This window comes from Miniopterus natalensis, chromosome 17 (assembly GCF_054644295.1).
Source record: "Miniopterus natalensis isolate mMinNat1 chromosome 17, mMinNat1.hap1, whole genome shotgun sequence".
Taxonomy (NCBI): Eukaryota; Metazoa; Chordata; class Mammalia; order Chiroptera; family Miniopteridae; genus Miniopterus; species Miniopterus natalensis.
In genome coordinates, this window is record NC_142097.1 from 33560400 (window position 1) to 33573477 (window position 13078).

Here is a 13078-nt window from a genome sequence, read left to right on the forward strand (position 1 = left end):
AAATAATCTCCTAACAGGGATGTGAGCCAAGTTTAAATCAATTTACCTGGTCAGTCAGTGCAGATATGTTGTTCTATCTCCAACACCGTTTCCATTCTTTTAGAGATGGAGTATCTGCTCTCTAAGTCAAGTAAGTATTATTTAAGTAGGGAAATTAAAACAGGGTTACAGAAAGGCTGAAAAACTGGACTTTCTTGGTGTTTACTTGTATAAAGGAAAAACAGCACATAGATGCATCCACAGTATTTAATTTGTTTGGATAATAGTTACAGATAAACAGGTACACTCCATATACAATTACCAATACTTTTTTATACAGTTCATATTTCAGTACATCAACACTATTTTATTTACACTCTATGTACATTAACATATTTCTAAAGTCAGTGCATTGTCAACAAGTTTTATACAGTAATTTACAAGGTGAATGTAGTTAATAGTTAATTTAATAAATTTTCTGGTAGTCATGAATTAAAAAAATTAATTACAACCAATATAACAAACATAGATCAAACAATATTAGTAGATTGTGCTACCTGTTTAAATAAAACATCTGTAAGGAAATTATTTAAAATCTTCCATTTTTTCATGGGACTTGTTCAGGTAGGAAAGGACAGATTTTATATACTGAAAATCATGAAACTATAAAGTCTGCATTTTTGTCTGACTTCATCACATTATACCATTTAGGCCACTCCTTCTTACTTGCCATTATAGTCTTCTGAATTCTGTTTCAACTTAGGAAGCCATTTAAGGCAACCTTTCCAAATGCTATGAGAAGAAGTGGATAGCAACTGGCCTCAGATATCAGAACACAAATGCTGAACTACCTTGGTACCTACTATCTATGCAGAAGGAAGGGAAATGGAATCTGACAATTAATGAGAACCAACTTCCAGGGTCCAGAGGAATACAAAAAGATTGAAGAAAAAAAAGTGAAATACTTACTTTGAATATATATTTTATAACACAAGAAAAAAAATGCTGCCTGAAATAAATAACATTTACATTTTTGTTCCAGTCTTGAATTATCAGAGGAAAAAATAAAGTGAGCAAAAACACATAACTTTTGATGACTACTACTGTGAAATTAAAACACCAAAAAAAAGAAAAGAAAAACAAACAAAAAAAAACAACCAAAAAACCGCACAAAAAACTGGACATGCAAACAAAACAAAACAGAAGTTTACATTTAAAACCACCAATTTCATTAAAAATACACACCATCAATGTTTGGGATGTGTTTTGTTTTTAAACTGAATATGATGGGGGGAAATACCCCATTCAAGTTAATTTATAGCCCTTATAGCCATCAAATAAGAACAAGTTTTGGAAAGTTCATTTGTATGTACTCTCTCCTTTTTTAAAGTGCAAAACAAAGAAACGAAGAAAAATAACCACTAATTGTGAAACGCCCTTTAGGGCTGATGCCATTTTCCTTCTCAGAAGCTCTCTGTGCAACACGTGTGAGTGAAGATGGAGCGGATGTTGGCAGCTACCCTCCCGAGCTCAGCAGTGAGGGTGGAACACATTTTTGAGGACACTTAAAGCATCCTCTGAGGTAAGACCCCTCCATCTGGAGGGCCTTTTCAACTGGATTTTCCAGGATGCTTTTTTTTTCTGTATAGGGTCTCCCAACCAAGGCCCTGGGTAGAATCACACAGCCCTTAAGAGACTGTCCCTTCCAGATTGACTGACTACTCTATATGGCTCTGCCACCATGACTGGTTGTGTCTTAAACACAAACACAACAAAAACAAAAAGCAAGAAAGACATAAAGAGTGGGAAAATCCTTCTAAAAATAAACTGAAAAATCTGTGTCCATGCCATAAGAATCCTTTGCACATCTTCATGATCTTGCTTTCTCCATCTTGTCGATATAATGGAATAAAACTTCAGGAAAAAGGAGGTAGCATATCATGTTGTCCCCAGACAACACTATAATTTTTTGTTTTATTTTAACTCCAAGGAAAGTCTTAGTATTTTGTTATGATTAATGGTAAACTCTCTACTCACTACATATTTGTTCACATCTGGACAAGCACAATTTAGTTCTTATTTGGTCCCAGGTGGCTGGTGCCAAACCCTTTTGTTTACAGGCTAATGGTGGACTCTGCCTGAAAGTTCTCTACCAGAGAACTTGTGTGAGACACTTCCAAACAAAATTATTACTACTGTTATGCTAACTGCTATTTTAATTAGGATTTTTATTTTGTGCTTCAGGGTCACAGAATAAAATAACTACATTTAGCTTGCCTTTCAGCGACGCTTTTGCCAAATGTTAGCTACAGGGAGTCGTCTCCCTTACCACCAACCTGTCTGGCAGCCAGAGTGGTAGCTTACTGTAACACACAGTACTTTTTGTAATCAGACTCAAAGTCTTCATCCATGCTGCTTGTGTCTGCCATCTTTTTGCCATCAATCTTTGGCAGAAATTGTGCATAGTCTATCCCCTGCTGCTCATAGAAAAGAATGTAGGCAGAGTCGGTGTCAATTTCATCAGGGTGAAGTTCCTGAAGGGACAAGAAAAGCCTTTAATAAGAAAGCCATCATTCTGCTGGCTCTTAATCCATGCCAGGAAAGTGGGGGGGAGGGACGGACTCTCTTCAATTACTAAACCTGTTTGCTTCCAATGAGCTTAATATTTTGGCTCTCTCATACTCGCTCCCAAAATAAGGCCCATTATTTTCAGTGTTTGTTTTAGGGAAAATATTCTGACTACAGACAAGTTAAAAATAATGACCAAAAAACACCCACCAAATTCTAATAGCTCAAAAGACAAGAGCTTTTTCTCATTAACCAAGACGTTTCCCCTTAGTACTCATGTTTCCATTCTCTCCTCTGCATATCACTTTTGTTCCTTTAATACTAAGAGCATCTATATACTGCTTCTATCAGAAATATCTATTCCTATTAGGAGAAAGTCCATTATTTCAACAAATAATCCCCAGAATTGTTGACATTTCTGTTTCTTTTTTCCAAAGATTGGGGATATCTACCTTACAGCTGCTGTCATTGTAACAGTACCACTTGCTGTTCGGGTTTTTGGCATAAGTGACGTAATGGCCCCCGCCCAGAATTCCTGAATGGCACTGTAAGAGAGAAGAAAGTGGAGGTGTGTTAGTACTTAACAGTACTCTAGCCAGGGGGCACTACTAGGATCTGATCAGGAAAACACTAATCACTTAGGTGGTTAAGAAGGAAAGTTTTGGAATCATCTAACCTTTCCCAAAAACAAAACAAAACGCAAAATTCAAAATTCAAAATCTCCAAATCTAAATATTTTGTAGTTGTAGTTATTTTTTAGAAAGCAAAAATTCCTTACGAACACACAGTTGTGAATAACTTGAACTTGTGACTGCAGTTATAATGATTACATGACTACCCCCCACATTACTCTGTGAGCACCTTGGATTTTATCCAGAAGGCCAAGATACCTACTGCTGACTTTATCACCAAGCTCAATGCCTAGGAAATAAGCCCTGAAAAAAGGATGAATTAATGAAGATGAATGAATAAACCACTGAAAAATGCAGATCATTCTGAAAACCTTACCACAAACCACTTACCGAAATTGCATATAGATTATAAATAGGCTTAACATGAGTATCTTCTCTTTGGTCATCGGTGTTGTCTTCTTCACTGTGGTTTTCAAGCTGACCACTGCTGTAGCCATTGCCACAGCCATTGCTACATGCCTCGTGTTCATAAAGAAATCCATTGGCCAAAGCTACTTCGTGGTCCTGAGGGGTGACCAGCTCTGATTGGCTGCCCCCCAGCATGTGCCCTCGGCTCAAGGCATCAGCCAGCTCACAAATTTGCCCAGCTCCATTCTCCTTGCTGGCATCCAAGTTCTCCTTACTACTTGACAGTTTATTTTTGCTGCCTATCTGGGGTAGCCGGAGCCTCCCTTTGCTCCTCCCTAAAGTCCGTGGGCTGCTGTTAGGGCTGCTGTTTTTGCTGGAGGGACAGCTGGCTCCACTTTTTCTTGATGAAGAAGGTGAACCTGTCAAAGGGAGAAGAAAAGATTCATAAAACCCAAATGCCACAAGTTAAACCAGCCACCAGATGTTAACCTTGAAGTCACCTTCACAAGTGTACACATAAAGGTAAAGAGAAGGGAGTCCTGACTGGTTATTTTTTAGTTTCTGTTATGTAGCCAATAAGTTACAGTCTTGTCTTCCTCAATGCCAAGCCCTGAAAATATAGCAATGCCCTGAAAATGTAAATTACCATGTAGGAACTTAGAAAATAGTAGAAAGGTAATTTAGGTTAGATTCAGTTTAAAACATTATTATTAGACTAAGGCCCTAAGAAGTTTTACAAATATATTTTCTTCTCCTTTGTAAAATTAAACATTAGATAACTAATTATTAAGCACTTACTGTTGCTAGGCATGGTATTGTAAACTCTATTATCTTTACCTCTCACAACAATCCTATAAGGCAGTGGGTCTTAAACTTTTTGGTCACAGCCCCATCCACTTCCATATATACCCTTAAAAGCTGTTGATGACCTCTAGAACTTTTGTTTTATGGGTTTTATCTATCAACATTTACCATATTAGAAATTAAAACTGAGGAACCTAAAAAATACAATATACAAGCACATATTTCACTAATGATACCATCACATCATGCTGGCTCTGACTTCACTACACACTTGTGAGAGATTGACAGTAAAAAGGTGCATACTGTCTTAGTATTTCTATGAAAATAGTTCTAATCCTCCAGGCCCTCAGAAAGGTTCTCAGGGACTCTATAGAGGTTCCTGGACCATACTTTGAGAACCTTTGACATAAGAGAACAACGATGACAACTACCATTCATGTTCACCATATGTCAGGCATCATGTAAAGTGCTTCACTCCTGACATATGAAATCCTCACACTGTGAACTCAGTATTATCTCTATTTTACACATAAAAAAATAGATTCAGGGAGGCTGTATCTCTTGCTGAGAATCACATCGTTCAAATCTAGATAGGTCTGATTCTAGATAAGTTGGTTCCACCTCATGAGGCTGTTGCTCTAGAGTGGAGGAGGGAGGCAAACATGCAGTCTACAGGGTCCCCTCAGGGTGATGTCAGGGCTTCAGGAGGCCCCCTAGGTTTCTTCACCTTTGGGGCTATTGACAACGTTCGCGCTGAGTGAGGACGGGCTCTTGCTCAGGAGAACATCCTCTTCGCCAGCTGAGCCCTGGGCATCCGCTTTCTTCGCCTCTCCTGCTGGAACCCTGGTCTCACAGAGGTCATCCCCCTGGGGTGTGAGTGGTTTCCGCTGGCAGAGAGCCGGGTCTCTTGGTACCAAAAAAGCACTAGGGTCAAAACTTTCACGAGGAAATTTAACAATTTTCTGTGATTTTATCCATCGGCCATTTACAAACTGAAAACGTTTAAGGTGAATAATCTGGAGAAGAAAAGGTAGAAAACCCTTGGGTTAAAGGGTTCTGGAGATACAAAGTTGACATAAAAAACATGTGAATACTCAAGAATATATAACATTTTTCCAAAAAGAACATATTTTATTATGTATCACAGTTATCAGGAGGGCCAGTGCCCTTGAGATCTATGGCTAACATGGTAATCTCCCTAATTTCATACCCTGTACATACCCAAAACTTTCTTTACAAATTTCTTCAACATTCTTGGAGCCTATATTTGCTTGTATTCCTCTGCTTTCTGGGTTCATGACTCACACTGACCTCTACCTCTCTCCAATATCATAGAAGATTCATTCACAAATACACTCATAGGAGACTCTAGTAAATGTTTTGAAGAAAAATGGAGTTTTTAATATAGATGCAACTTACCCAATCTCTGATTAGATATCTCTCCTTTCTTATCATATCCTTTGATAACTATCAAGGACCCCGAAGAGCATAAGAATCTCCCTACTCTTTGGTCTGGTCTCCTTTTCAAGAGCAATGAATTCCCCCAGTTTCATACAGTGTTATTAAGCTCTCTGATGCGGACACAGATTTTTGATGGCTATCTCTACCCTAGATGCTTAACAGTTTACTGTTAATATAAGACAAGCCCTACCTAATGGGGCACGCTGGTGTGTGGATCTAACAGAAGCCCCCCAAGCTCTCAACAAAACATTGACTAATCATCTTTTTTTTTTTTGGTTTCTTTAGTCCTCACCTGAGGATATGTTTTTATTGAGTTTTAGAGGGGGTGGGAGGAAGAGAAACATCGATTGGTTGCCTTCTGAACGCACCAAACCTGCAACCTTTTCGTATACGGGACAACGCTCAACCAACTGAGCCACCTGGCCAGGGCACTCATCATTATTTTTGAAAGACCTCAGAAACATAGTTTTTATAAATGTCTTTACTCCAAGATATGTCCAAGATATGTTTTATGTGATGGCTATATGAATATATATAATTGTCAAAACTCATCAAACTAGATATTTAAAACCTATGCAGTTAATTCTGTGTTAATTATAACTCAAGTTTAAAAAAAACACACACAAAAAAAACAACTACCCCCCTTCCCACCTACCTGTCCCCAAGCCTGCCTTGTCCCTCTTCTCCCTTCCCTCAGCTTCCATCCCTGGAGCTAGCTAGCCAATGTTATTAATCACTTGTGCATTCTTCCCTGGGAAGTTGTCTAGATTTAAGAAAAAAACAAAAGCAAAAAACAACCTACATTCACAGTCCTACATAGCAGTAGGAAGACGACATGAATAAAAAAATGCATATATGTATGATCTGGTTAAAATATACCACTGCCTTACAGTTACACTTGTTATGATACTTCTACCCTTAACGAAAAAAGCTTTTTCTTAAATGAATAGAAAGATCTGTCACTTCACACTCGCCTCACAAACAACAGGAGAGTCTCCTAATCCACGAAGGTAGAAGGTAGAAGTAAATAAAATTCAAAAGAACACATAAGCCCCATTACACCTGTGTGCTTGTGCATATATACTTAACTCAGCAGTGTGCTGCGGCCATGTGACCAAGCACAACAGAATTGCAGGCTCCAGGCTCCATTGCTCTTGTATAATTCACTAAGGATGAGCCTGAAGCTTCCTCTCTCCCTAGAGCCAGAGTGCTTTCTTTCACTTTCTCCTGAAGCTCAAATTCACCAGGATGTACCACTTGTGATCATTCTTATACATGGTATTGAATGGCAGTTACTGGCCTATATGACTTTTCCCTCCTTTTAGGCGGCCTGCTCTTTAGGAGCAAGAACTAGCAAACACCTGTAGAATAATTAATCTCTGTGTGCGATATAGAAACCTTGCACAGCAAAAGTGTTTGAAGCACTGCCGCGGGGGGGATTTTATTCTCAAAAACAACAAGAACTATTTGTTCATGGCTTCTTTCCTTTTTGCCAGATTCCTGCTCTCTCAGAGGTAGGACTGTAACTTACTAGGACTGGGGGAAGCCTCCAGAGATCCAGCTTCTTGGTTGCCAAGCAGTGGGTCTTACACTTGGAGCAGTAGTACATCTCGTTTTCCCCTAGCTCCTCCTCACTGGTGAAGGCACGGAGACAGCTGTCCAAGTTGATGGGCTCAGCTTGTGCTCGCCGACTCTGTTCCACACTCTCATGCTCATCCATAACCTGTAAGTGGAAGGAATAGGAAGAATGGCAGGAGAGGGTGGGGGAGGGGGGGAGTTTAAAATGGTCACCTGGCTATGCATGGTCCTCTAGGTGATTCACCCTCATTTTATTCTACACAAAGAAAGAGAAAATACAGCCCAAACTAAAAGTCTTTGAGCAAATACAGCATCTGTATATTTATTCACAAACATCACATTAATTACATCCTGGATCAAATTTCTATTTATATGACCATAGGTCTTTTTTTTTTTAAGATTTTCTTTTAAAATATATCTTTATTGATTTCAGAGAGATGAAGAAAGAGGGAGGGAGAGAGTTGAAACATCAATGATGAGAGAGTCGACATTGATCGGCTGCAAGCCCGCAACCCGGGCATGTGCCCTGACCGGGAATCGAACTGCAATCTCCTGGATCCTATGTTGATGCTTAACCACAGAGCCATGCCCAGCAGGGTGACCACAGCTCTTGAAAAATTTCAGAATGGTTCAAAATGACAAAAACAAAAACAAACAAAGAACTGCCTATTTATTTTACAATTTTGAAATCCTAAAATAGCTTACATGTGAGCTGACCCTCAAGCTCAGGGTGTTCGGATTAGATCTTATTTTTTAACTAGAAAGACAGAATATTATTAGTGTGTTGCAGGCTTTACAGAGGCTAGAAGAAATAATACCACTGAACACAGATGCTAGATCTGAATTAAATAAGAAAGGTACAGAAAAGCTCACCATGAGAATACAACACATCAAAGTGTTAAACTCCACAGGATACAACTTATTTGCATATCGACACCACATAACAGTTATCAGAATACCACATATGTCATTATCTATTTCCTGCCTCACAGGGCCGGCCTCTTTACCGGAGACTGCAATGAAAGGACAGTAGGCTCAAAAGAGCCAAATTTTGTTGAGAAAGCCCCTAATACCTGCCAAACCTCTGTGGTCCACTTAACCAACACACTAGGCTTTACAGCAAGAAGACGGTAAGTATAAGGATGGAGAGACAGCAAAGGGGTATAGGTGTGTAAGGATGTGTGTTGGAGGTGGTGTGGGATCCGTTGGGAGAGAAGTAGGGGCCTAGAATGCAACAAAAAAGGAAGACTTTTTCCCTCTCCAATACTTGGCCGTCACTAAATAAGCAATCAGGAACGATGGTGGGTGAGGCATAGTTTGAAGACTACGAATACTACCGTGGGACTTCACACAGGGAATCTTTTAAACCCAAGGTGGAGTCTGGAATACAAGTCCAACAATGAATGCCTCTCTTCTGGCAAAGGTCACACAAATCTATCACTCCAGTCATTACACCTCCCTTCCAAAGGTGAATTGGTTCTCTGCCTGAGGCAATTTCCATCATATTTCTCTTCCAGAACTCACAATGGGCTCCCTAAATTCACACTAGCACACCTCAGCACATGCAGTTTAGAACAGGTTTTCAGGGGTGACTTTTTCCCTACATGAGAGGATGGCTGTATTACAGGCTGCCAAATGCTTCTAAGAACTATCAAGATTGAGGATGATAATGCAATTAAGGGGTTTAGCATTGTATCAGCATCCATTTAGAAATAAATCATTTAAAAAGGGGAACTTCAAGAAAATCCTTTCTTTCAGAAACAGGAATATGGCTTGACCTTGGATCACTGATTTCTTTTATGATACTAGTAACTCTCATCATCTTTAGAGCTGCTCATCCAAGGGAAAAACTAACAGTCTTCAAAAAACAAATACACACACACCCACACCCACAAAAACCCAAAACAAACAACCCCCCTCCCATAATGTATCATGGCTGTGGGAATCAGAGTAGGAAAAGAGGTGTATCAAATACAGTAGTCTTTTTTCTCATAACCAGTTAAACATTATCTCGATGAGCTCTATCAAGGATGCTTTATGACCAACCACAAATTACAGTAAGTTAGTAAAAAATGTTGAATTTTATCGACTATTTTCTATGGAACACACAGGCTATAGAGCTAGATGGAGAAAGGGAGCAAGGCTGATTAAAAAAAACATATTTGTGGACTGACAATAATTTTTATTTATCAACAAAATTTCCCTAAATCAAAAGATTCCCTTTACTTCTTGGGATCCATTGCTATATTCTCTACTATTATTCAAATGGTCTAAATTTCTACTGGCACCCTCTTCCTTTTTTTCTAAGTTGCTTGAAAGCTCATCCTTAAAACAAAACCTAAGGAATAAAGTAACACTTTCATACATTCTAAGGCTATTAGAAAAAGAGGGAGTTCTAGGAAGTTACGTAGTTTAATTTTCTATTGAGTAATGTGAGGTCCAAACGGGGGGGAAAAAAAATAAGAGCAATTGCTTCTTTTTTTTTTTCTGCTTAACAAATGAAACATTCATGTAGAAATTTTGGAAAGCAGAAAAAAAATGTAAAAAGGCAAGGAACCTTTTATATTTTTAATACAAAGGCAAACACTGTCAAAATATTGGGAGATTTTCTTTTGTCCTTTTCCTAAATAGTATTTTTTTATATTGAAGAGATTTTTCATTATATGCAACTTTCTACTTTGCTTTTTTTAAAAAATATATGATATCATAAGTATCTTCCCATATATGTCAGCAAAAACTACTGGTAATCATAATTTTCAATAACTGTATAATATTTTATCCAATTACTATAACATGCTATGATGAAGATTTGTCAGAACATTACAGAGTATTTTCCTAGGATAAATTCCTAGAAGGGAAATCATTGGAATAAAAAGTATAAAATGTATGAGACCCTGGCCAGGTAGCTCAGTTGGTTAGAGCATCGTCTTGATAGGCCAAGGTTGTGGGTTCAATCCCCTGTCAAGACACATAAAATGAATGCATAAATAAATGGAACAACAAATCAATGTTTTTCTCTCTCTCTCAAATCAATCAATAAATTAAAAACTTTTTTTAAAAGTATAAAACATATGGGCAATAATCTCAATTTTAAACCAAGGTATCTTCCTTTGTCTACGTGACTCTCTAAGCACATGCAGAAACCACATGTAGGAAGATAGATTACGTAGGAAAAAAATGAGTCATGGGGCCCCACTCCCAGCAATGCAAAATATCTCAGTTGTAACTTGGTTTCCATGGTGTCCTAAGAGCATCACTGAAAGTGGAAATGACATCAGGTTGAACAGGTCATGTAGGCCTTTCTCCCTATAAGCAGGATGCCCTCCAGAGCTTTCCAGATTGACACTCAGCTTGTTAAAAAAGGAAAGAGATTTATAGAGCCAAATAATTTTTCATCTTTGACAGGAGTGTCTTGTCACAATAATGTCCTGTGAGATTTTGTGCTGACAAAGATTCAGGAATCTTTATCAGCTGCTAAAATTTTCCATCTTCAAATGAAGCATGGCTGAGGTTATTGAATTACCTTGCTACAGTGAGCATAATCTACTAGATCAACTTCTCTCTTCAACTTCCTTTAGTAAATGATCTTTCATTTGGGAAGTATCAGCAAATTACATTCCTCCCCGGCTAGTGAGAGCCGCTAGTTGCTGCTAGTGGGGACATATTGAGGGATCCAAATAGGGCAAGAGGTCTGGGACTGGTAATTTCCCCACTCTTCAACAGCACAAAAAGATGGAGAAGTCAATTATCATTACTAACCTATCTAAAAGGAACATTCCCTCTAACAGTAAAGGAGTTGTTAGTATTCTTTATTCTTTAAAATATTTTATTTATTTATTTATTTATTTATTTTAGTATTCTTTTTTGAAGTAACATTTTCAAAATTTAAAATTTGCCCTGGCCAGACTGGCAGTAGAGGAATGCCAAGTGTGAACAGCCATTGAGATGTACTCTTAATTGTTCAGTCCTGAAACTTTCAATCCTTTCTCTAATTTTTCTATTCACTATACACATTAAAGGTAGCAGCTATAGCCCTGGAATGCATGTGAGCTAAGTAACTGTGGTTACCAAATGCTGCAGTTTCAATAATAATTAATAAACAGGCAGTGAGATATTTACTGATTGTTATGTCATAGCCAGAGAATATAACTTAATTACGCCTAGAGTTTTATTATAAGATTTATGTATTAGTAGTATTTTTGAACTTTAATGACCCAATATAGCCCTGGCCAGTGTGGCTCAGTTGGTTGGAGCATCATCTTGTACACCAAAAGGTGGTGGGTTCGATTCCCAGTCAGGGCACATACCCAGGTTGCAAGTTTGATTCCTGGTTGGGGCGCCTGCGGGAGGCAACGGATCCATGTTTCTCTCACATCAATGTTTCTGTCTCTTTCTTTCTCTCTCTCTCTTTCTCCCTTCCTCTCTGAAATCAATAAAGAAAAGAAAAATTTTTTTAATAAAGCCCCAATACAATTATATGTAGAAGTGGGAAAACAGAAACATCCACGTAATCAAGTCAATATATTAAGTGCCACAGAGAATGTCAATGAACGTTTTTTTCTGGTTGTAAATTGCCTACAACAGAGATGGCATATATAGTTAAACTGGGAAAAATTTTACATATAAAAGCCACCATCTTATGGAGGCCCTGGGTACTTACCCTTTCCTGTGATGTCTGATAGCGGAGGTGAAGGGCCGTGGGATCCCAATCTACAGCAATATAGGCATTTCCAATGAAAGCTCTGTCTTCCCCACAATCAATTTTACAGCCTCTACAAAATCTAAAAGGAGAAAAAAGATACACTGAGGAAGAAATAATTATGAAAGAATCAAATTTTTCTTTATCAGGAATATCTCCCTTTCTACTTCTCTACATTCCTTCTTGGGCTTCACAATTTGTCATGGGCTTCTTACTTCAGACTAATAAACGAACAAATATGTATTAATAATTACTATTCCAGGGAATCATGCTTATCACTTCTCAAGTCTTTGGTTTTTCAAAGCACTTGATCACCATTTGTTAATTCATATAAATATATGAACTTTGTGTCAAAGAAATAATATGGGAATTGTATACTTAAGATAACATGCCTCTAAAGACATTCTAAATTCAGTTACTTAATGCTCTGAGAATAATTTATCTGGTATAAAACGCCCATTTTCTTGTTTGTAAAATGGGACATTAAATAAGTAAGTATACATAAAAATTTAGGGGGTTGGGGAGGGACCATGACAAAGCCATGGTTCCAATGCCTATTTTAAACTTGGTTTTCTAAGTCTATTACAGCCTTCTGAAGGCTGACTTCAGTACTTAAGCATTTTCCAACCTGGACTAATACTGACCAATCAGTCTTCATAACTCTTCTAAAAACCAAAACAGACTTCCAGCAAGGTCTAGTATGTAGACCATGTTCTACTGGACTCAGAATTACTAAATTAACTTAGGAGCAGAAGGAATAGAATAATAAATGTTGATCATAAACTATGATTTTGATGAGATTGTAGAATTTATATAACCAGATACATCTTAAGAATACAACTTATACAGACCTCACAGGGAAGAGATGAACAATTCCCAAGTTTATTTCAACTTCTCATTATTCATTATTATATCTAAAACCTGGAAATCTTATGAAAAAGGTATATCT

At 37.9% G+C, this 13078-nt stretch overlaps 1 protein-coding gene across 3 annotated transcripts in view; it reads right to left on the minus strand.

The window, feature by feature from the left end:
• Positions 1 to 228: 228 nt before the first annotated feature.
• Positions 229 to 13078, minus strand: part of USP32 (ubiquitin specific peptidase 32) — a 103018-nt gene continuing 90168 nt past the window's right edge. For 2 of the 3 annotated variants that reach the window (XM_016203539.2, XM_016203532.2), the window contains exons 29-34: positions 12091 to 12211; positions 7384 to 7575; positions 5119 to 5407; positions 3570 to 4006; positions 3000 to 3092; positions 229 to 2513 (exon numbers count right to left, since the gene is read on the minus strand). In XM_016203539.2, the coding sequence (XP_016059025.1) occupies positions 2340 to 2513; positions 3000 to 3092; positions 3570 to 4006; positions 5119 to 5407; positions 7384 to 7575; positions 12091 to 12211 (1306 nt within the window). In that variant the 3' untranslated portion in view covers positions 229 to 2339. Of the gene's footprint in view, positions 2514 to 2999; positions 3093 to 3569; positions 4007 to 5118; positions 5408 to 6521; positions 6616 to 7383; positions 7576 to 12090; positions 12212 to 13078 lie in introns of those variants that run through there. The other variant, XM_016203547.2, reaches the window with a different exon arrangement.